Source organism: Squalius cephalus (assembly GCF_949319135.1).
Source record: "Squalius cephalus genome assembly, chromosome: 23".
Lineage (NCBI taxonomy): Eukaryota > Metazoa > Chordata > Actinopteri > Cypriniformes > Leuciscidae > Squalius > Squalius cephalus.
In genome coordinates this window covers 23,983,353-24,005,802 of record NC_137144.1, presented here as the reverse complement: position 1 = coordinate 24,005,802, position 22,450 = coordinate 23,983,353, and the positions used below count along the sequence as shown (strand labels likewise).

The 22,450-nt window shown below is 38.9% G+C and overlaps 2 protein-coding genes and 1 long non-coding RNA gene across 6 annotated transcripts in view; 1 reads left to right on the top strand and 2 right to left on the bottom strand.

The window, feature by feature from the left end:
* Positions 1-3: 3 nt before the first annotated feature.
* cpeb1a (cytoplasmic polyadenylation element binding protein 1a) lies at positions 4-14,969 on the bottom strand. Of its 4 annotated transcripts, none has more exons than XM_079859369.1 (13): positions 14,836-14,969; positions 14,717-14,749; positions 14,122-14,215; positions 12,100-12,282; positions 9,264-9,469; positions 8,878-9,133; positions 7,684-7,797; positions 7,011-7,100; positions 6,668-6,804; positions 6,391-6,589; positions 4,491-4,585; positions 4,327-4,407; positions 4-434 (listed from the first exon to the last, which is right to left on the bottom strand). In XM_079859369.1, the coding sequence occupies exons 2-13, from the start codon at positions 14,729-14,731 to the stop codon at positions 324-326; spliced, it is 1,581 nt and encodes a 526-aa protein (XP_079715495.1). In that variant the 5' UTR covers positions 14,732-14,749; positions 14,836-14,969; the 3' UTR covers positions 4-323. The 4 variants fall into 4 exon arrangements, with proteins under 4 accessions (XP_079715495.1, XP_079715494.1, XP_079715497.1 ...); XM_079859368.1 differs by having other exon boundaries at positions 14,848-14,969; XM_079859371.1 differs by lacking the exons at positions 14,122-14,215; positions 14,717-14,749; positions 14,836-14,969 and adding an exon at positions 12,421-12,515.
* LOC307151380 lies at positions 7,299-8,995 on the top strand. Its single transcript, XR_013819874.1, has 3 exons — positions 7,299-7,361; positions 7,679-7,777; positions 8,919-8,995. It is a non-coding gene; the product is annotated as an uncharacterized lncRNA (long non-coding RNA).
* Positions 14,970-16,331: 1,362 nt separating the features above from the next.
* The window catches only part of ap3b2 (adaptor related protein complex 3 subunit beta 2), a 32,319-nt gene continuing 26,200 nt past the window's right edge, over positions 16,332-22,450 (bottom strand). The window contains exons 19-24 of the mRNA XM_079859786.1: positions 22,406-22,449; positions 20,889-21,117; positions 20,726-20,810; positions 19,583-19,680; positions 18,050-18,188; positions 16,332-16,786 (exon numbers count right to left, since the gene is read on the bottom strand). Coding sequence (XP_079715912.1) covers positions 16,600-16,786; positions 18,050-18,188; positions 19,583-19,680; positions 20,726-20,810; positions 20,889-21,117; positions 22,406-22,449 — 782 coding nt within the window. The 3' untranslated portion in view covers positions 16,332-16,599. The remainder of the gene's footprint in view (positions 16,787-18,049; positions 18,189-19,582; positions 19,681-20,725; positions 20,811-20,888; positions 21,118-22,405; position 22,450) is intronic.

Genomic DNA, 22,450 nt, shown 5'->3' with positions numbered 1-22,450 from the left:
CCGAAGGCACCGACTGGCATTTGCCTGCAGAGGGTCAAAACTGCGAGAAACTAATATTCTGTTCATGCAAAATTTAAAATACAACTCTTAAAATCAGATATCCATGGCGATGGCTGTCTGGTTAACTGTGCAAGTGGCTCAGCATCAACGAACCCTTTAGTGTGCATAGAGCCTTAATGAACGAGAGCAGTGCAATACAACGCAATAACCTCCTCAAGTGTGTCTCCCCTGTTTCCCCACAGACTCACACCAACATCCTTTCAAGAAACAGTGAACTCAGTCCGGACTCTTCCCCACGCCGCTGACGCTGACTGACGCTGGGTTTAGTGGGGGTTCAGGCCCTTCTGGTTACGCATGAGTGGCTGATGGCTACTCAAAACATCCAGAGAGTGACGCCAATGCCAGCATGACCGACAGTGGTATTTAAAACAAGCCTGGAAAAAAAAGAAGAGTTGAAGAAATATACATATAAGTGCAATGCGTAAAGAGTGTGGTTTGTATATATCAAATTTCAACTTAACCCAGTGAATCAATAATCGAATCAATTTGCTGTCAACCCAAAGATTCACAGCCCTACTTATTAGAAACATGGCCACAATAAAGAAATGCATTAAAAAGTTGAACAAACAATGTTTAAAAATTGTTCATGTTCGCTGCCACGTTGATAAAGCAAATGTACAGTAAAATAACACAATGTGAAAAGAGAATTAAAGGTGCAGTAAGTGATTTCTGAGAAACAGCTGATATCTGAAATCAACCCAAACAAACACTCAATGTAAGGGTGGATGTTTTATCATAGCTGAAGCGAAGCAAAATAATGCTTTGCGAAAAATAAAGTGAAGATGATGAATGAACGTCAAGGAAGAACAAAAAATGAACATTCAATGAACAAGCAAGAGTTTGTTGCCAGTCTCCAGCAGCTCCAGATAAACAATGACACTCAAAACTGTCCTGTTACTGTAGCTAATATTACAACAACAGCATATCTTGGTTCTGTGAAACAGCAAAACCAATGTTACTCACGAATGGAGCAGAAACAACACAACCACAGGTTTTTTAGGCCTAACCGCTTCGGTCTCTCCAGAGCTGAAAAGCTTTTCTAATATTAATGCGGGTCCTGATCATAACTAGAGCCCGACCGATATATCGGCAGGCCGATATTATCGGCCGATATTAGGCATTTTCAAAACTATCGGTATCGGCATTTATAACGGCCGATAAATGAATATTTCAAAAATAAAATAAAAACGGACGAAACATCCTTCAACCATGTTATGAGTGTTGGCGTTGTATAGTTTGTCCACCAGAGGGCACTCTACACTGTCCCTGTTGGCAACACTCGTGTATAACGCGCCACACATTCTGCAACCTGCTGATCCAGCCAGAGTCGGGCAGAGAGAACCGCGAGTGAGATCATCGGTGAAGTGTGTTCATGGTGAGTTGGTAACGACTCACGAGACATACATTGCTTGAATAACAATTAAAAGAACATCCCTAACGTTACCAGTTCTCAAATAAGGATGACAAAATTCGTGACTCATGTCCAGTTTTGCTGTGGTTAAATAAGCCGAGAGTGAAGCGGAACAACGCGACGTAGGCTATATTCACATAAAATGTTAACACTGCAGTTCACAAAAGTTCATAATGTGCATGTGCTTTAATGCTTTGTCGGTTAAACATTTAATTTTAAATGCTGATGCGCTGTTCTAACGTGTGCGTTTCTCAGCGCGTACATGTGAAGCTCACATGCACTAAAAGCCTTTCTACCAGCGCCTGGATACTGGACTAAGTTATCTTTCGAGTATTATTGTGCTAATACTGTTAAATACACACAAGATTTACATAAACAAAGTCGGTTGTCTAAAGTGAAGGCAAAATTGAGAGAAAATCTGCTTGTCAAATGCGTGTACATTAGACGTGTCGTGCTCAGCTCTTAAAGGAGAACTCCGGTCAATTTTAACATTGAGCTCATTTTTTTGTACATTTGGAGTGCTGTCAGTACAGAGAACAACGACAAAAAACGGTGTTGCCTACACCGAGTTATTCTATTTTTAAAATTTGCACCCTGTTGACTTCAATAGGGCAAGTAGTAAGCCTGCTTTTTAGCCTCTTAACATCCTTTAAGTGTCATTACAAGTGCACAGAAAATGTGAGTGATTCCTTCCGAGTGAACACGGGTGGATCTGACTGCCGTAGATGTTAGAGATATTAATAAAAACGAAGTTAATTCAGCCAGCGCTCATACCTTTGTTTACATTCTGTTTTCGGTGGAAGGCCATAGTAATCGATTGTCGAGTTCACGCGCGTGATCATTGGTAACTAAACCTATGCGCGTGAACTCGACAATCGATTACTATGGCCTTCCACCGAAAACAGAATGTAAACAAAGGTATGAGCGCTGGCTGAATTAACTTCGTTTTTATTAATATCTCTAACATCTACGGCAGTCAGATCCACCCGTGTTCACTCGGAAGGAATCACTCACATTTTCTGTGCACTTGTAATGACACTTAAAGGATGTTAAGAGGCTAAAAAGCAGGCTTACTACTTGCCCTATTGAAGTCAACAGGGTGCAAATTTTAAAAATAGAATAACTCGGTGTAGGCAACACCGATTTTTGTCGTTGTTCTCTGTATTGACAGCACTCCAAATGTACAAAAAAATGAGCTCAATGTTAAAATTGACCGGAGTTCTCCTTTAAAGAGACAGTAGCAATTGTAAACACATTGCCGCTTGTCCTTAAAGGGATAGTTCACCCAAAAATAAAAATGATCTCATTATTTACAGGCACTCTAATGTTGTTCCAACTGTATTAATTTCCTTCTAATATTTTTCTAATATTAATAGTTTGAAGAATGTGGGTAACCAAACAGTAGCTGGTCCCCATTGACTTCCAAAGGAGAAAAATATACTATGGAAGTCACTGGGGTACATCAACTGTTAGGTTACCCACATTCATCCAAATAACTTATTTTCAACAGAAGAAAAAAACAACTTGAGAGAGTAAATTATGACAATTTGAATTTGTTGTCAATTTGAATGTGAAATTGTTGTTTTTGTTCAAAGGACTAAACGTTTAGTCTTAAAAAAAAATCTTAAGTTTGTATTTTTATACATTTTATTTATCAGAACTTTAATATATTTTGATGTTCCTCTGTTCTGTTGTGACAATAAAAGAAACAAGTTTCTTTTTAAAATGCATTATATTATTTTAGTTAAAACTCATAAATAACTACAAATAACTAATGTTAGGGAAATTTGTTAATGTTTTGTTGCGCGTTTCTAAAAAAAAAAAAAATCGTCCGATATATCGGAATATCGGATTTTAAAACCAACAAATATTTGTACCGGTATCGGCCTTCAAAATCCTTTATCGGTCGGGCTCTAGTACCCATCAAAAGTTTGTACACACCAATTGTAAAGTGTGTCCAAACTTACTGTACTATAATACACATAAATAATATTGCTACTGTATTATAATATACACATAAATAATATCGGCCGATATATCGGTATCTGGCTTTTTTTTATCGGTATCGGCGCCCAAAAATCCATATCGGTCGGGCTCTAATCATAACCCTTCTGTTTCCAGTGATATTCCTCTGACCTTTTCTCTTTCGTAATGTCTCTCGGCTATCTCTCTTTCTTTAAATCTCCCTCTTGCTCACTCTCTCTCCCCCTTCATCATGAGTGGACACGCCCCCTACTGCTGATTGGCCCACTCTCTCTCCCCCTATCATGAGTGGACACGCCCCCTACTGCTGATTGGCCCACTCTCTCTCCTCCCCCATCATAAATGGACACGCCCCCTACTGCTGATTGCCCCCACCCAATCATGTGTGGACACGCCCCCTACTGCTGATTGGCTCACTCTCTCCCCCCCATCATGAGTGGACACGCCCCCTGCTGCTGATTGGCTCACTCTTTCTCCTGCCCTATCATGAGTGGATACGCCCCCTACTGTTGATTGGCTCACTCACTCTCCCCCCATCATGAGTGGACACACCCCCTACTGCAGATTGGCGTACTCTATCTCCGCCTATCATGAGTGGACACGCCCCCTACTGCTGATTGGCTCACTCCCTCCCCCCTATCATGAGTGGACACGCCCCCTACTGCTGATTGGCCCACTCTCTCTCCTCCCCCATCATAAATGGACACGCCCCCTACTGTTGATTGGCTACAAGTGTCTTGTACTGCTCGGAGTTATCCACTTTCAACAGCGTTTCTCAGAAATCACTTACTGCACCTTCAAAGGGCAGAATCATGCTGAAACAAAGTGACCTGAGCTGTAACTCTTGATATGATGCTTTACGGTGTTCATACCTGGGCCCTACAGAAGAACGGGCCGGGCTGACTGTTACATATTTGGCACATGGAGTCATCCAGATAAGGGTCAATCTGGATCTACAGAGGAAACAGAAAGAGAGTGAGGTAAAGATACAGGGATGATCTTTGAGGCTGTATATTCGAGTCCTGCTCTTCTGTACCTTCTTGGTGAACTTGCATGTTTTTATCTGCACAAACGCCCCAGTCACGGCTTTCAAGTAGCTCCTCTGGCTCCTAAATGTCACTCGTCCAGAACCTAGACGAACAAATGCAACACATTCACTCTATGGGAGTAGAAGTATTTTTAAGGGCCATTCACACCAAGGACAATATCTATAACGATAATGATGAAGGCGTAGTTCTAAAAATCGTTCTAAATATAAAAGAATAGCAGAGTTCACTTCACATCACAACTATAACGATAACGGCACAGAGGAAAGATATCAAATCATTTCCAGAATGATTTTTTTCCAACTAATGAACAATAAAAACATTGACAGCCAATCAGAATCCATCCTGCTTTAAAGAGCTCAAGCATTTAAAGCGGAAGACTACAAAACTGCAGCGCGCGCTTAGAATAAACAACGATATCGTGCGTTGGTGTGGACGCCAATATAGTTATCATTATAGTTATCGCTCTTGGTGTGTGAACGGGCCTTAAAGGTGTGTTCACACTTGTATTTTGGTTCTCTTAGTGTTTTGGACCAGACCAAAAAAGAAAATGATGATCTAGTCCTGGTTCACTTGGCGTTCACACTGTCATTTTCAACAACAAACCTAAAGATACAAAACAAAACCAATGGCTTTTATGGCGTATATTTTGCGACGGAACTTACCAAACATCCAAAACAAAGCTGTGTGCTTGGGATAAACGCGCTTATTATAAGTGCCTTCATATGGTGGTGTGTTTTCTACCAACTGACAACTAATGAAGAGTTTAACAAATGTGTTAAGGAGTCAAAACAGCGTCATGAATCCCTCTGTCACACACACACAAACGAAGATCTGCTGCAAAAAGACAGTAGCCGCGTTTCCATTACCCTTCTAATTGCACAAATTGAAATTGCGAATTGAAAATGTGGTCAATGGAAACACGTCAATTTCGCAAAAACTCCCATTTATCGCAAAAAAGTTTTTACGCTCGCATGAGGTGGTTTTTCAGGCAATTCGAAAAAGAAATATTCGCAAAACTGCAATGGAAACAGTTTTTGCGCAGTTACAGGTCAGCTGACGTAGATGACGCGGTGTGTTTGGACAGAATACGAGACAGAGCTCTTTATTAAATTCATAAAAGACAGAAGAATTACAGAAATACTGGACTCTAAACCTCAAAGAAATGCCACAATCAAGACCTTGAAGCAGATATGAGGGAGAAACACACAGAAACACCTCATAAGTGCCGCTCTCAAGTATAAGGGTCTTTCCTTGTCATTAATGATTGGATAACACACATACGTCTCCTTCGATTAATAATAATGGCCAGTGCGGTGGCTGAGATATACATAAAGCTACCAACGTCCGTTGCTATGATTTTTGGAATGACTTATCGCGAGAGGAAAAAATGACATTGTAGTTGCATAACATCGGTTAATGGAAACGGCGTCATTTCTCAATAGTTTTTTGTCGACATTTAGAAAAAAAAGAAGAAGAAAAATATCGCAAAAGTTTTGCGCAAATCTGTAATGGAAACGCGCCAAGTGATTCCGACTCCTGTAAGGAACTCTAATGGGCAACATAGTTCATGTGATGAATGAACCATGTATGCTTGAGCATTCGGTCCTTTTTATGGTCCTGTTTTTAGCTTGTTTAGATGTCTTTGGTCCGTGTTGCGTTCATATATCATTCAAACCAAACCAGAGTTCGTTTGTTAGCAGACAGAGACCCATCTTTTCAGGACTCTCGGTCCACTTGTTTGGTGCATACCAGGGTTCGGATGGCAGCGTTCACACTTATTCAAATGAACCGCACTAACAGAGCAATCACAGTTTATTTTATTCTAACCAAACCTGCCAAGTGTGACACACACCACCATTGATATAAATGAAAAAATCGTGCACAAACCTATGGGATATTTGTGCTTGTCTGTGTCGATGCCTGCGTACGTGACCCCTCCGAAGAGATCGTCCATGATGTGGGCCAGGCCTTCTGCATTTAGCATCCCGTGCAGAGCGCCCACGAACACGGTCCTGTTGCGGCAGAGACGCTGGGAGGGACAACGGACGAAATTGCTGTCCGAGATCACCCACGGGATGACCTGCACCTGCAGTAGAAGAAGTGAGAGAGCGGGGTCAGAGGCCAGGGGGCAAAAACAGTGTGTTTAAGTGCATGTTATTCTCACATCTTTGCTGTGGATCCGCCTGCTGGACAGTTTGTAGAAGAACTCGAGATAATCGTCAGACTGCAGGCGGTGTTGAGTACAGGCCTGCAGGAGCATCTTCACTGACTTCTCCCAGTCAAACAGCAGGTACACATAACCTACACAAACACAATCGCTTGTAACACAAAAACATGTATATATGTGTGTGTGTTTTATGTATAATATTTGATACTTATTGCTTGTGTGGTAATTTATTGATCACAATGAACATGTATTTTTCATGGCATATTCTGGGGGCCATGAAACTTTTGAATTTGATTAATGTTAGATAGATGTTGTTGAATTGTAGATCTGGAGTTGTTACCTTGAGGAGGACAGCGTGGGTGTTTACCATCTTTACCAGGCCACTCAACTTTCAATGGACCAAACACACTAAATGTGTTCAACAGACTCGCTACAAGGAGAGAGAAAAAATGGTCATTCACAAATCGTTTGTGTTCAGTTCAGTTCTGTTTTCATGGACTTTGTAGTTTGCACCACTTTGTTTTTAATCCTGTTTCAATTGTTCCCATTTCTAGTTTTTTTTTCTATAGTTACTCATTAGTTGACTGATTAGTCCCCACCTGTGCCTTGTTTTACCCCTCTTTATCCTGTGTATTTAACCCTCCTCAGTTTGCAGTTCAGTGTCATGTGTTGTCTTTAAGCTACTGACCAAGTAAGCGGTTACGTTTTCTCCAACTTTTGAGTTTATATTTGTATTACCTTCTTTGTTTTTGTTTTTTGTTAAAGGGGTCATGACATGAGAAATCAGAATGAAGGTTGAAAAATGTTTTTTTTTTTAATTATAAAAAAAAACAACAACATTAAGTGAACCTCAAGGAACATATTAAAATAATAATAAAGTCCATGTCATGACCCTTTTAATAAAAGGGCTCGAAATGTATCCATCTCCTTTCTTCCTCATCACCGGCATCCTCTGATGTGACGCATGATACCGAATAATAATCTCCATCTCAAATGTGTGTTTGTCAGCTCACCCTCTGTGATGTCCCATGGCACACCTCCCAGGAACACTTTACAGGAGTAAACTGGGTTTTTGTAGTGGCGTGGAGGAAGTTGCCCTTCCCAGGTGTAAGTGGCTTCATTCACGGCTGTGAGACGCAGTCAATCATAAAGTCACTACGATATCAATAACAACTGGACAGAGTGCAGCAACTAAATGCAAGAGTTTTAAGATGCATTTTAATGTTTAACCATTTTAACCATGTAAAATTTGAAAAAAATTTGAGTACCATATTTGATACATCAGGATTTTATGATCAAGTGAGAATATGGCTCTCATTCTTGAGGAGGAAAAAACAGCTCAATTTTATTCAGAGGCTCAAACTGAGCAAAAATGTAGCTTTTAATGTAGTTGCTTATTTATATGTCCAAAAATTAAGATGAAATGCTTAATGTAAATCAATCAGATCTTTATAACAGACTACTTGCATAAAAAAAGCATATAAATATCTGTTGTAATAACTATCTGCCAAATAATGTCTTAGTAAGTTGATTTAATTGCTTAGTTTTATGATCAAATCTCTGTAGTTTTTATGTACAGTACAACACAATGATGATTGAGATGTTCAAATAAACGTTACTTAAAGACCGATGCATCATATTTGATATTCAGCTTAACGTGATTTTTCTAATTATGAATGGATAATCAAGAAAACATATGTTGCTTCAGCCCAGAAAATGTTCATCTTGAAATATTACTAACAATATAAAAGTTATTCTCACTTTTACTTCAGATCTGAAAAGAAACTTTAACTTTTTTTTAAATCGGTAAAGATTTAACAACAAAAATACACGTGAACCAAGACCTGAAGTTGAACGCTTACAATTACAATAAAAGGCCTTTTACTTGCTTAAAAATTGTATAACTATCAATCAGACGACAGAAGGCATGCAGTAGATTGTGTGCAACAGGTTTTCAGCACTTTTGATCATTTTAAGGCCTTAGAAATTTGCTAATCAAATATAATACCTCAAATATGATGTACCTCAAAACATCTGTGTTCCATTGAGCTTTTTTTCTCTCTTTTTTTTAAACCAATTTAAATAGTGCTTTATACAATATTCATTGTTTATTGTTAATGTTGCAAAATTAATGAATTACGTTACATTGAGTATTATCATGCTTATTGAATTTAATAGTGTAGCATAGCTGGCTAATGTAACTGTACCTGCAGCTTGTTTATGAAGTTTGGCCTCTCTCTCGATGCAGAACGAGGGTTTGTTCAGGCTCAGAGTGTCCCAGCCGGGCCAGATGGGACCTGTGGACCAGCACCCAAACACTGACCCTTCAGCCTGAGCACTGGGAGCGTTCGTGAAGGTGGTTAGTGGGTTCTGCTCCAAACGGGCAACTGCGTCCAGTTTCTCCCCCTCCGCCTGCAGTTCAGGCAGCACCAGGGGCGACGGGGTGGAAACTCTGAGAGAGGCCTGATGGAGACGGACACACTAATAACCGCACTATAACTACTGAAAAACTGACACTGTGGAGAACGGAATCTGTGGAAGGTTCCACTGCACTCTTTTGAGTTCCGTATCCGATCGGAATGTTGTTGCTCACCAGGTGTTCGGATCCTGAAGAGAACACGCTGTTCTCGGAGTTGACGGGACTGCTGGATCCAGAGTGCAGCAGAGAGTGAGGCTCCAGCGCTGGTATCAGACTAGAGAAGCGCTCCAGTGGATCTGCTCCGGCTGCAGAATCGTGGGTCTGGAAAGCCAGCGGCTGAGCCGAATCACCGCCTCGTGAAGCACCAAACAGGTTAAACGCTGCGGGAGAGAATATGTCATTAAAAATGTCAATCACTGACAGCAACTTTAATTTCTTATAGCGATGTCACACGTTTTTTTAGGCTGAAACATTTTTTGTCACATACAGCAAACATCTCCTCACTATCCGCTAGCTATCTGTCCCCTGAACACACTGTAAAAAAACGCAGTCTCTGTAGACAGCCCAGGCTCCACAAACGGCAACAAAAACAAACTGGCCCAGCCTGGACCACGAAACATAACAAACAGTGTTCCAGCCAATAACCGAAGAGAATGATTTGGGGTGGGGGTGGGGGTGGGGGTGGGGGTGGGGGGTTAGTGTGCATGCACATGAGGGGAGTGGAGGAGAGAGAAGCATGAAGAGGGAAGTTAGCTAGAGGAGAGATGTCCTAGACAACGACAACGACTAGCGTTAGAATTATATTCTCTTGAATTTTGATATGGCCGGCACACGACCAAAGAGACGACGTTCCGATGAACAAATAGCAAAGAAGCGGGAAAAGGAGAAGGAATGCAGGGAGGGGGAGGGGACGGGATGAGGAGGAGGGAGGGTCGAGCTAGCCTCCGTTTTGTTTGACAATACTTCGTCAACGAGAAGTGACGTCACCCAGCATCGCTTAGAGCAGTGGTTCCCAAACCTGTCCTGAAGGACCCCCAACACTGCACGTTTTCTTTGTCTCCCTAATCAAACACACCTGATTCAACTCATCAGCTCATTAACCCAAGTGATAATGAGCTGATGAGTTGAATCAGGTGTGTTTGATTAGGGAGACAAAGAAAACGTGCAGTGTTGGGGGTCCTTCAGGACAGGTTTGGGAACCACTGGCTTAGAGCACCTTTAAGTGGCATATCATTTTAGCGGAAAACAATAACTGGGAAAAATGATGAAAATGTGTTTAAAAATTTAAAATATTAAACTTTACCCCACTTTGAAACTCAAAAAAATTAAATCAAAAGTGACACTAAAGCCATTTATAATATTAAAAAATATTTCTATTTTAAATAAATGCCGCTCTTTTGAACTTTCTGTTGAGCAAAGATGTAAATGTATCACTGTTTCCACAAAAATATGAAGCAGCACAACAGTTTTCAACATTGAAAATAATCAGAAATGTTTCTTGAGCGGCAAATCATCATATTAGAATGATTTCTGAAGAATCATGTGACACTGAAGACTGGAGGAATGATGCTAAAAATTGAGCTCTGATCATAAGAATAAATATATTTTAAAAGATATTAAAATAAAAATTATGGTCACACTTTAGATTAGGGTCCAATTCTCACTATTAACTAACTGTTAACTATGACTTTTGCCTTAATAATCTCCTAATTACAGCTTATTAATAGTAAAGTAGTTAAGTTTAGGTATTGGTAGAATTAAAGAATAAGGCATTAATAGGTATTAATAAGAAGCCAATATCCTAGTAATATGCATGCTAATAAGCAACTAGTTAATAGTGAGAATTGGACCCTAAACTAAAGTGTTACCAAAATAATTTTTAGCTCTTGAAATAATAGCATAAATGAGCATTAATAGCTACATTTAACTTCTGGCTCAACCAGTGCTGTGAGTTTAGGGTTGGACTACCTGTTTTTTTCCAAAAGATGGCAGACAGGGTGGGTGACGTGTTTTTTATTTGAGCATTTATGTCTGTGCCAATAGCAGCACAAAAATAACACTGTTATCTCTATTCCTGTGAAAAGACTGAATGAATGGGAGAAGTGCTGGATGAGACAGCAGAAACGAGCCTGGTGTGTGTGTGTGTCCCTCTTTTACAGGATTTGGGTCAGAACAAACCTAAGGCACATCATGGCTTTCATTTAAAACACGGATGGACGCACTCATTTACGCTTGTAATCTGAGATAGGGAAGCTATAGGGAAAGTCAAAATGAAACACATCCCAACGCTGATGAATCCAGCGTTCTGTCCTCGGTGATCGGTGTGAAAATGATTAGTCATGAGAGAGAAATCAAGATATGAGACACCACTACAGCTCAGACCTTCCAGAACAATCTTTTAACACACACTGCAAAAAAATCAAAAAATCCAACTGAAAATCCTTAAACAGTGTTAAACAATATAATTTATTTTTCTCACTTTATTCATTTTTTCCATTTAAATGTAACAACACTGACAGAGATTTATGCAAAAAAAAACAAAAAAAAAACGATATAGCTACTATATATATATATATATGGAATAATATATAGATAATTTATAATGCAATGTGCATTTAAATTAACTATATATATATATATATATATATATATATATATATATATATATATACATATACATATGCATGCATAAATCTCAGTTAGTGTTGTTAAATTTAAATTTATAAATAAGGCGAATACTTATATAAAATATAGATATATTCTCTGACGTCAAGTCTTATTATCTTTGCACAATTTTGTACTATTTGTATCATAAAATATAGTCAATGTTATTATTTATATCATACATTTTGTTTATATATCATATATTCTCAGATAATCAAGACAAACGCACTGATTTTTTGGCAGTTCACTCACAAACTCACAAAGTGTCTGAAACTAGCTTGAACAGTCAGATAGGAGCGGCCATACACTACTGTAAACATCACGTTTAACACACAGGTTCACTCACCGGGCTGGGTCGAGCGCTGGGGATCAGGGCGGCTCCAGGGCTTCTGGGTCCAGCAGGGGAGGCTCAGAGACAACAGGCCCAGACTGAGCTCATCAACGCTGGGCATGACAGCCACGGGATCCTGCTGCTCTGGAGAGAACAGCATTCTGCTAACCAGCGGAGAGCAGCCTGAGCCCGAACCATCTATGTGTGTGTGAGAGAGAGAGAGAGAGAGAGAGAGAGTTACAGAGGCACAAAGACACACAACCGAACCTCGTTTCCAATACCGACCTGCCGTTGGTCCAGTGGAGGTCATTATACCGCTGTGTGTTCATCACTGACCTGTTAAACATGTGACCGCCCCACTGAAACCTCACACACTGATGCTAGTGCTAAAGCCATGCTCACTCCATCACACACACACTCGGTCTGCCAGAACAGCCTCACCACCTCCCGTCCCTGTGTGTGTGTGTGTGAGAATCACGTGTTCTGTCTGTCTCTCTGGCCCGTCTCCCGTTCATGGCCTGACTCAGCAGAGAGACAGACAGAAGGGGGCAGGGCTTCAACGATCACTATGATTCAGCTCATTTGAGTTCACACACACACTGCTGAACCCAGGCTGTACCAGACACACCCTAGTGTCGGACTAAAGGGGCGTTCCCAGCTAACATGAAACATATCAGAACTTATGGCAAGGTTCTCATAAGTTATGAACGAATGTTCGTCCAGTAACGTTAATCAAAGTTATCAGAGGCTTGTTGCACCGGCAAGTAAAACTTAGCCTAGTTTAGATGTAAATGGCACTAAGTTATAACTTACACAGACACTACTATATTTTTTTGGGCGTTGCATGGTTAAAGGAATAGTTTGCTTCAACTATGAATCATTGAATCATTTACTCTCCCTCACGTTGTTTCAAACCTGTATGAATTTTTTTCTTCTGCTGAACACAGAATAAGATATTTTGAACAGTTGATGGACCCCATTGACTTCTATAGCATTTTTTCCCTACTATGGAAGTCAATGGGGTCCATCAACTGTCTGGTTGCCGACATTCTTCAATATATCTGCATGATAATGACATTTACACTCGCTTTTATTTTAAGAGAGAGAGCATTATGTAAATAGATGACTTTGTTAGCAGCTCTTCAACGCGCGAGCACGTCCTTGTGTTCATCGGTCAGTGTTGTATATATCATATAAAATCATTCATAATAAATAAATCTTTTTTTTATCTATAAATGTGGACATTACATTCTAATTTAAGTAAGAACTTACGAATGGCTGGTGCAACCCAACCCAAGTCTTTAAAAATGTTCTCAAAACATCAGCACAAAATCATTATTTATACATTTTTTAAACCCTTAAATGATTTAGTTGGTCATTCGAATAATGTTTTTTAAATTGTACTACTTGTTTCAAAACGTTCAAGAGAACATTAAAAATTTACTTATAATATATTTATATGTATATATATATATATATACACACACACACACATATATACAGTATATTACCTATACCTAAATATATGGTTCTGAGACAATATTCATTGCCGTTCTAAAATTAATTTTTCTTTTGCAAGCTACATATGTGAAAGTGAAATTCTGTCACTTTCACATTATAAGAAAAAAGTTGATTTTATCAGTCAGGATAATGAAAAGTGTGCATTACATTCCAGCATCTGCAGGTTTGCTAAAACAGTTCTTAAATAGCTATTTGTATATTGGTTAACTTTAGTCTGACAAGAGTCACACTAGTCTAAAACTCTTATTTCAGAATATGAGTATGTACTATATTTTTATTGTCTAGTATGAAAAACAAAAGTTGTGTCTGTTCTAACATCTGAGCTAACATGCACAATCAATGAACAGTTGTATTTTTATTGACCAACGTTAACAACTCGCTCATTGCTAAAGTTAATGTTGTCCTTACTGGAACCCTAGTCTTAGCTTTAGTGTAGCCTATCTGTGTGTGTGTGTGTGTGTGTGTGTGTGTGTGTGTGTGTGTGTGTGTGTGTGTGTTTGTGTGTGTGGATCTCACCTGTGAAGTTCTGCTGGTTGGCCCCTGTGAAGAGCCCAAAGGCCCTGTGAGCTCCAGGGTCTCCATAAGCAGGATGACGATGATTTTTCACTCTCTGTAAAAAGAAACAGTATGACAGTTTGTTCTATGTGAACATGGGTGACAGAACTGTCAAAATGGCTGAACATTTCCTTTAAGTCTACTTGTAACTAATTAACTAAAATAATTCAAGAAAGTGCTGGGATGTACAGCTGAAAAATAAAGCGAGAACCTACCAAACTATGAAAAACTCCACTTAGCCTACTATTAACATGAAGTCTGTGTCTCAAAAGCTAATGAGCTCACTGCTTAAAACAGCAATTAGGTGTTGTTTATATGATTTATCTTTCTTATTTTTACCTTATTAATTGCATGCATTAATGCTCATCATCTTTTTTTATTCTTCTGTGTATTGTCATTGTTGTTTGCCTCAATTTGTGTAGGCTACTTTATGTTTGCAGTATTTTTATTATACAGAGCTAAGCTGCAAATGTGATGATGATATATACAATTCGCGCCAATACAAAACTGAAACTGAAGGTTTAAGACTTTTTCATACACAGATGATGTCTCTTACCCTGCAGAAATCCATTAGAGCGTCTAAATGCAGCTAAAAAAAAACAAAAACACGACAATTTTGACTTTAAAAATTACAGTTCAGGCTCAAAATGAGTGTAACGCTGCAGCACGACACACCAGGATTCAAACCTGAACACGTTAGAGAGTCATTTTGCGTTGAACAGGTGCATGAGCTCGGCATTAGCCCATCACGCGCACATTGCGAACATTCACGCGCAGAGAACGAGCGATCAAGATACAGTGGGGGGTCGGGGCTAGTTGTCACACGGGAAGTTGTCACGACTCACGAGGGTTATATAGGCCTATTTCAGTAACTAAAATGTTTTTTTTCTAACAGTAGTTTAAATGTTTATACAATTATACATAGGAATAGATACAATGTATTAGCCGCCTACTATAAATTCTGTAAACAATTTCTGTCCTCAGAAATGGCCGATAAAAATGGCCGTTCGATTAATTGTTTTGACATTCAAATAGTTGTACTGTTTAAATTGGGTTGAAAGGCCCTTTAGGCTACATTGTTACCGCTATTGGGGCTTGTTGTCACACGTGCTCAATGAACTGAATTCCTGTTTTTCTAGACAATAATGGTGGAAATGTTCAATTGATTTTTGTAGACTTTATGTTATTCGTCTATAATAGGCCTATACAGAAATTGCGTTTCATAAATACACCAACTGTAATAAAATGCGTGACAACTAGCTTGCATAAATATCAATCCACATTACAAACAATAATAGTTAAATAAAGTTAAATAATAAAAAGTAGACATCTTCATTTGAGTGTGTGTTCTCTTTTATTGACATTTAAAACTCTTTATAATAAATAGAGATATAATATTCAAACAACACATGATTTCCCACTGTCACACAGAGATGAGTCAGTAAAGCTGGATTTCATTGTTACCTAGGGCAGGAGGAAGATCTGGTTTATGCCAACAAGCACATCATCATAACTAAAAATAGGTCTAAAACTAACTTCTGGAGTCTTCATCGAGATAAACGGCTCCAGATTGCATTTAAATATCTAAAATAATGGGATTGTGAGTTACTGTACTCCTCTGAGAGCTTCACGAGAACAAGAAGCTGATGAACACCAGTCCTAGATTCAGTAGTTACACATTTGCACAAAAAAAAACAAAAAAACAGAGAAGACATACATTTCCTTTTGAGAGATTAGATGAGGTTGCTACAAAATCTGAGATGAAGGCTGTAAATCCATACTGATGTGTTTTGGAGCTTTTGATTTTGCTAAACCAACAGAAATTGACTGCATTATGATACTAATATGAACATGTTCCAGAGAGTTCAACAAAGCTTAATTTTCAAAACCAGATTGATGTGGTTTCTGTAAACAAATCTGCTGTCGTCATTGGGATGTGGTCTGGGATCAGATGCAAGATGTTACATTCAGAATATGTGAAAGCTAAACGCTAGAAATAAACCCCACCTAGCTTCTGTTCATTTTATGAAGATCACAAAGGCAACGATTGATCTGAAAGCAAATTAATAACTCAGATGATTATTAGTCTCGTTTCGTTGAGCAGATGGATTGTTATTAACTGGTTGCTGTTGATACAAGATAGTGTCCAATACTTTTGAGCATGTACTGTAAAGATCCTAAACTAAAACTGACACAGGTTTGTGCAGTAATTCGGCAGGTTTATGGTGCACTGACTGTCTTTGATGCCATGCAACATTCAACAGAGGAACATAAGAGGAACATCCTGATTACAAGGCCCTGAATGTTGTTGTTGTCGCGGTTCTGACATCAGTATATTTTTGATGCTACAAGCCAGTCCACGCGGGGGAAATATCTACACAGCGATGCGACTCAATGCGATAAGCAGCAGTAGGAGGGTGTTGACTGTAGGGGGCGCCATCACTGCGACAGGGCCTGCAGGATATCTTTAACCAGCATCGTGCCGATCACCATCTTCTCACAGTTGACCGTCAGCTGAGCTCCGACCCCTTCCTTCGTAGCGACGGTGACCAGCACGAGACAGCCGCTGCTGACCGTTTTACCTGCGAATCTGTAAACAGGAGCGGAAGGAGGAGGAGGAGGTGTACTGAGATTTCAAGAGATCACAGGCCAGAAAAACAGACAGCAAAGTAAAGAAAAGTGAAGAATGAAAGAGTTTTACATACTCAAATAATAAGCCTAAATCAAAATATACTTGCACATACGAATCTGAGAGTCCTTGAAAATATAACTAATACTCTTACTGGAGCTACACTTAAAAAAAAAAAAAAAAAGTTGCACATAAAACAGATTATTAGAGTGTGTTTTACAAAACAATACTATTTGAGCCTTCAAAATTCCATGTTTAATTCAATGTGTTACTTGCTGATTCTTTGTGATTATACAGTATGTGAAATTCACAGGCGATTTTTGAGTGAAAATAGTTTCTACACCAGATTTATTCGGTGAATCGGTGTAGTTAAATGCCCCGTTCCAATTGACACAACTAGTGTGTACTCATCTACAAGAACATCGAGTGTCCCATTTGTCATATTTTGGTACAGAAATGTGCTTACTAGCTTTTAACACTTGACATAGTTAACCCTGGGTCATTCTAAAACCTGGGTAAACGGAATCCTGGGTTATCTTACATATGTGACCTTGGTCCACAAAACCGGTCACATGGGTCAATTTTTTGAAATTGAGATTTATGCGACTTGTGACTGGTTTTGTGATCCAGTGTCACATATGTGTTAACGTTCTTATTTGCATATTCATAATATAAGTGTCACTGATTGGATGAGCGCAGCATGTGACCTGTTTACATTAAGGCTCAAGCATTGGGCATCCTTATTTTATATATTGCTGGCTTTACTATCAAGGTCATCCTAGATGGACTTTTTGGACTATAAAGGTATGCAACATATTTTATGTCAACTTTTATGTTAAATGCGATTAATCGCCATTAATCAATTTGACAGCACTAGTATGTATATGTATATGTATATATATATATATATATATATATACATACATACACACACATATATTATATATCTACAAACGTATACAAAACTTTTGCAAATTTGTTAGATGTGATTAATCGCAATTAATCGCTTTGACAGCACTAACACTCAGTAAAACTACAAAGTAGCCAAAATATGCTTAAGTACAGTAGCTAATTACATTTACTCAAATACTTTACATCACTGGAGAAACGTTCCTTTACCCGGGGTTCAGAGCGACAAAAACACAGGGTTAAGCTCCATGTGAAAAGCCCTTATGCAACATTGCATTACTAAAGTCTTCATTTGGGACCCGGCCACTGTATTCATGTGAGTGTGAGTGTGTGTGTGTGTGTGTGTATTACCTGCACTCTTTATCAGAACCGCAGGGTACCCTGCTCAAGTTGGCGGTGGCCGTGACTCTCTCAACGATGATGTGCTCGTTCACACATTTCTCTCCTAGCGACAACTTCTCTGAGATTTCATTCATTCCCATCAGTTTACCTGCAAAAAGACACAGAAAGCATCACTTCGTCAGATTAGCTGAAAGCTAATGCAAATGCTAACTCTGCTGACTACCTAATCAACAACAATTTTTAGGAATCACACTTGCACTCCAGATGTGGAGGCTCTGAACAGTAGGCAGCAAAATTATGACCAAAAAATACCAAGACCAAGCGCTGAAGAGCATTAATAGGAAATAATTCCATCTAATTAAATGAAGTATGTTGTTAGCTTAGCAACATAAAACTAAAGTCAGACTCTATTGGTCTGTCGTGCATTAACAGAGCCGCTGCCCACAATGAGTGTTTCGATTCAATCACGTTCAATCAAAAGTCATAATAGATGTCACCTTGGAAGGTAGCAGTCTATGTAGACAGTACACAAGAGGTTTTGTGAGCTATGTTGAGCGTGCTGGTCTCAAGAGTGTCGTGATGGTTCAGGGTCGATCGGACGGGTTCAGTGTTTCTAAGGCACATTCCTAGTGAGATGCAGCATGATGTTACCTTGACATGCCATAAGAAAATGCATAGTCATGGTAACAGTCGCCAAGGCAATAACTGGAGACTGCGTTAAGAGGGAGAGGCAGCTGGAAGCAAAAGCATTTACAGGAAGACAGGAAGGAGGTGTGCAGCTAACAGAAATAAATTCAGAGACTAAAGGGGAAGAGGAGGTGACTGTAAGTGCTATGCTAATTGGCTACATCAGAGAAACTTACCATCCAAAAGATTCTCTAATGAACAGCGTCAAAACAACCCCATGGAAGAGGAAGACATGAGTATGTTAAACTAATGCGTTTCAACAAATACGTTAACACTGTATGCTAAACTGACAGACAGGTTTATGCTGAGCTGTTAGCGGCATGCTAACTAACTAGCGTGGGCTGAATTCCAATTTGCACACTATCCATGCTATAAAGTATACTAGATTCAGTTTAGTGTGTTCACTATGTTGAAAATAGTATGTCAAAATTTACATGGATGGCATACTAATTCCAGTGTATCTGTGCATGCTTTTGAAGCTATATAACACACAACCCCTTTGTGCTATGGCGAATTAATAATGATTTTAAGCTAATGAGCTTAACTAGAAGCTAATGCTTACATGCAGTACACGAGAAAGGGGTCTGTGGTAACAAGAGGCAAATTTCGGGTTACAAAAGTATGTAGTTTTTTTAGTGCTCAATAGAAGTATGCAAATTAGGATTCTGCCTTGATAAAAGCCATGAAACAGAAAAATGGGGCCATACTTCATGAATAATGAATGACAGACATAAAAAGTTTTTCTCCTCATATCGACCTTTGAACATTTATTTCAGAGACACCCAAAAAAAGACATTTTGAGGAGCAATTGATAGACTGTGAGCGCTAAGATGAGAAAGGCTGACGTCCGCTCACCTTGCTCCTTCTTAAAGTCGTTTTCTGTCAGAAACGCCGGTGTCATGAGCTCCCCGACGGGCGGCTGGATCGTAACGAAGAATTTGCGGGTGTGAGTACTGAAAAAGACATTGAAATATAATTTTTTCAGTCAATAAAGCTAATTGGAATTAGAGTCAAAGAACTGATCCCAGTCATATAAATGGAGTTTAGCCAATCATAATGGAGGTAATTTGCATATAGAAATATTTTAACTCTTTCCCCGCCTACATTTTAGCCACCGCCAGCGTTTTTGATCATTTTCACAAAAATTTCATGGACCCCAGAATATTTGGTTGTATGAACATCTGAATATGCAATATATCAAAAGAAAGAACAGACCCTCTGCTTTAAAAACAACAACAAAAAAACCCTGTTTTATTCTAGCTTCAAAGCCTATAGCTCGTCCTGGGTCGACATTTCATTCAGTAACATTAGGCAGTTTTGATTGATATGCTGTTTAGTGTTGATGATCGCATTATTTTACATATGCATCTGCTAACATATCGTCACCTTCCTAAAATAATTGCCCAAGTCATTTTTTCAGGTTTCTCAGAAAACACAAAAAACTGAACCTAACTTCAGAGGCCGAGTAGACTTTCGTTCTTCTTGATGCAACTGCCATCTTGAAAAGCTTGTAAAATTGCCTAAATCTCATTGTCTTTTGACTTAGGCAAAATAAAACAGCCTAAGTCAGACTCTTGACATAGGCCATTATACTACAGGGGTAGAAATGCATGATCTGTTCAACTGAGGATGTGGGCGATTTTACCAGAGGTGGCCAGCATCATGAGAAGATGACTAATGCAAAAAAAAATTGCAATTATTTTAGGAAGTTGACGATATGATATCGCTCACTTGTTTCTGCATCTTTGCACGTGTTTTAATCAGGAGATTCGGTACTCTTTCACAAGGTGTGTAATAGCTCCCCCTACCGTATAACAGTGAAAACACAGAAAGCCGATGACGGGAAAGAGTTAAATTTTGTTACATTTTCTAAAAGTGAAGAATGGTCATGAAAAACTAAATTATGACCATTTTGAGTGTAAGACACTTTGACTAGCATTATCATAAGTGGACATCAGGAAACTGAAGTGCATAATTTAGCTCCTCTTAAACACTCACCACAGCTGGAAGTTTGCTGCTTGCGTAGAGTCACAGAAGTCTATGCCCATCACCACAGTAACCGAATCACCTGCTGCTAACACCTCTGAAAGAACAACGCAAATAGAACAAAAATAAACTTGAAGCTCCTGTGGAAGAACTCATTCTGTGCTGGGCTGCAGACCTATCTCAGAGAACTCTCGGATCCTCATCCCGGACTGCAGCTTGGGCTCCTCGATGTGCAGGTTTTTGGTCTCGGAGTTGGTGTTGTTGGTGAATTGGATCTGGACGGCCACCATGTTGGGGTCAGGACTGAAGGGCTGCCGGCTGAAACAGTACTCAACCGCAAGACCCTCGCCCTTTATACGATGCAGGAGCTCATACATCTTTATCGAACCAGAAGGTGCAATGGTCTATTGGAAAACAGAAAATATTTATTTAGATCAAATTCATTTAAATTTTATATACACTACCATTCAAAGGTTTGGGGTCAGTTAGAGGAAATTAATGCTTTTATTCAGTATTAAAATAACTATGAACTGTAAGGTGGTGATAGGATCCGTAAACTCAACCAGCGCGAGTCATTTTGGATCCATCAGCTGGATGCGCTTCGTTATCCAGGTCTGAACGAGGACATAGAGTTTTTTATGATATGTTTTCTATGTCCTTATTTTGTTTTGTACTTATTTCCTTGTTTATGTTTAATACATGATACTTGTCTTATTGTTCTCTTATTTTTTCTCTCCAGATAGCCTGTGATGTCGAGATTTCTTTGGAGATATTTTTCTTTATTGGTTTTTTGTTATTTTCACTTGCTTAGTTGCTCATTACGTTGGGTTCCCCAATCCTGTAGACCTGATTGCCTTATTGGGTTAATTGATTGTATTAGGCCTCATTAGGTTAATTGAATTCTCCTTGAGTATGGGTGGGACTTAACTTATAATTTGTTGTCATTCTCATTCTCTGTGTTACTTTGCCCTGAAGAAGACCACTTGTTGGTCGAAAACATGTTGGCTCGTGTATTGTTTCTAATGACTTAAGCCATATCAAATAAAGGCTTTTTAATTCTATCCTTCTCCTTATTTAAAGTTTGAATGAGTGCCTGGACCTACTTTTTGTTTCATTAAAATAACTATATTTCAAATAAAAGCTGTTCTTTTGAACTTTCTATTCATCAAAGATTCTTGAACTGTTTCCAACATTGATAATAATCAGAAATGTTTCTTGAGCAGCAAATCAGCATGTTAGAATGATTTCTGAAGGATCATGTGACACTGAAGACTGGAGTAATGATGCTGAAAATTCAGCTTTGACCACAGGAATAAATCACATTTTAAAATATATTCAAAAAGAAAAATATATCATTTACATTTTTAGCTGTTTTTAGTGTATTTTTATGAAACAGGTTCTGGCCCCAAACATTTGAATGGTAGAGTATAGTATAAAACTAGCCCCGGCCACACCAAAAAACCTGAACATTAAACTAAATGTAATTAATATTACATTTCAGAGCAATCTTACAAAACGTTGGTAATGGGAAAAAATTTACTTTTTTTGTATTTTGAAAATAATAAAGAGATGCACATAAAAAATGGGAAAACTACTATTTTTCTACAGTCTTGTCTCTAAAATGAAAATATTTATGCCGTATGCATAGTACATTTACTGCAATTTACTATTGCACTTTGGCCAAGAACTCACTGTAGGTGCCAGAATAGAGTCAGTCAGTGACAATCCCTCTAGATC

Excerpts from the sequence above, each read along its gene's own strand:
- cpeb1a (XM_079859369.1), bottom strand. Across the intron at positions 7,798-8,877 it reads ACTTCATAAACAAGCTGCAG|CCGTGAATGAAGCCACTTAC; the intron begins GTACAGTTACAT and ends TGCGTCTCACAG. Across the intron at positions 6,805-7,010 it reads CCCACGCTGTCCTCCTCAAG|GTTATGTGTACCTGCTGTTT; the intron begins GTAACAACTCCA and ends GTGTTTGTGTAG.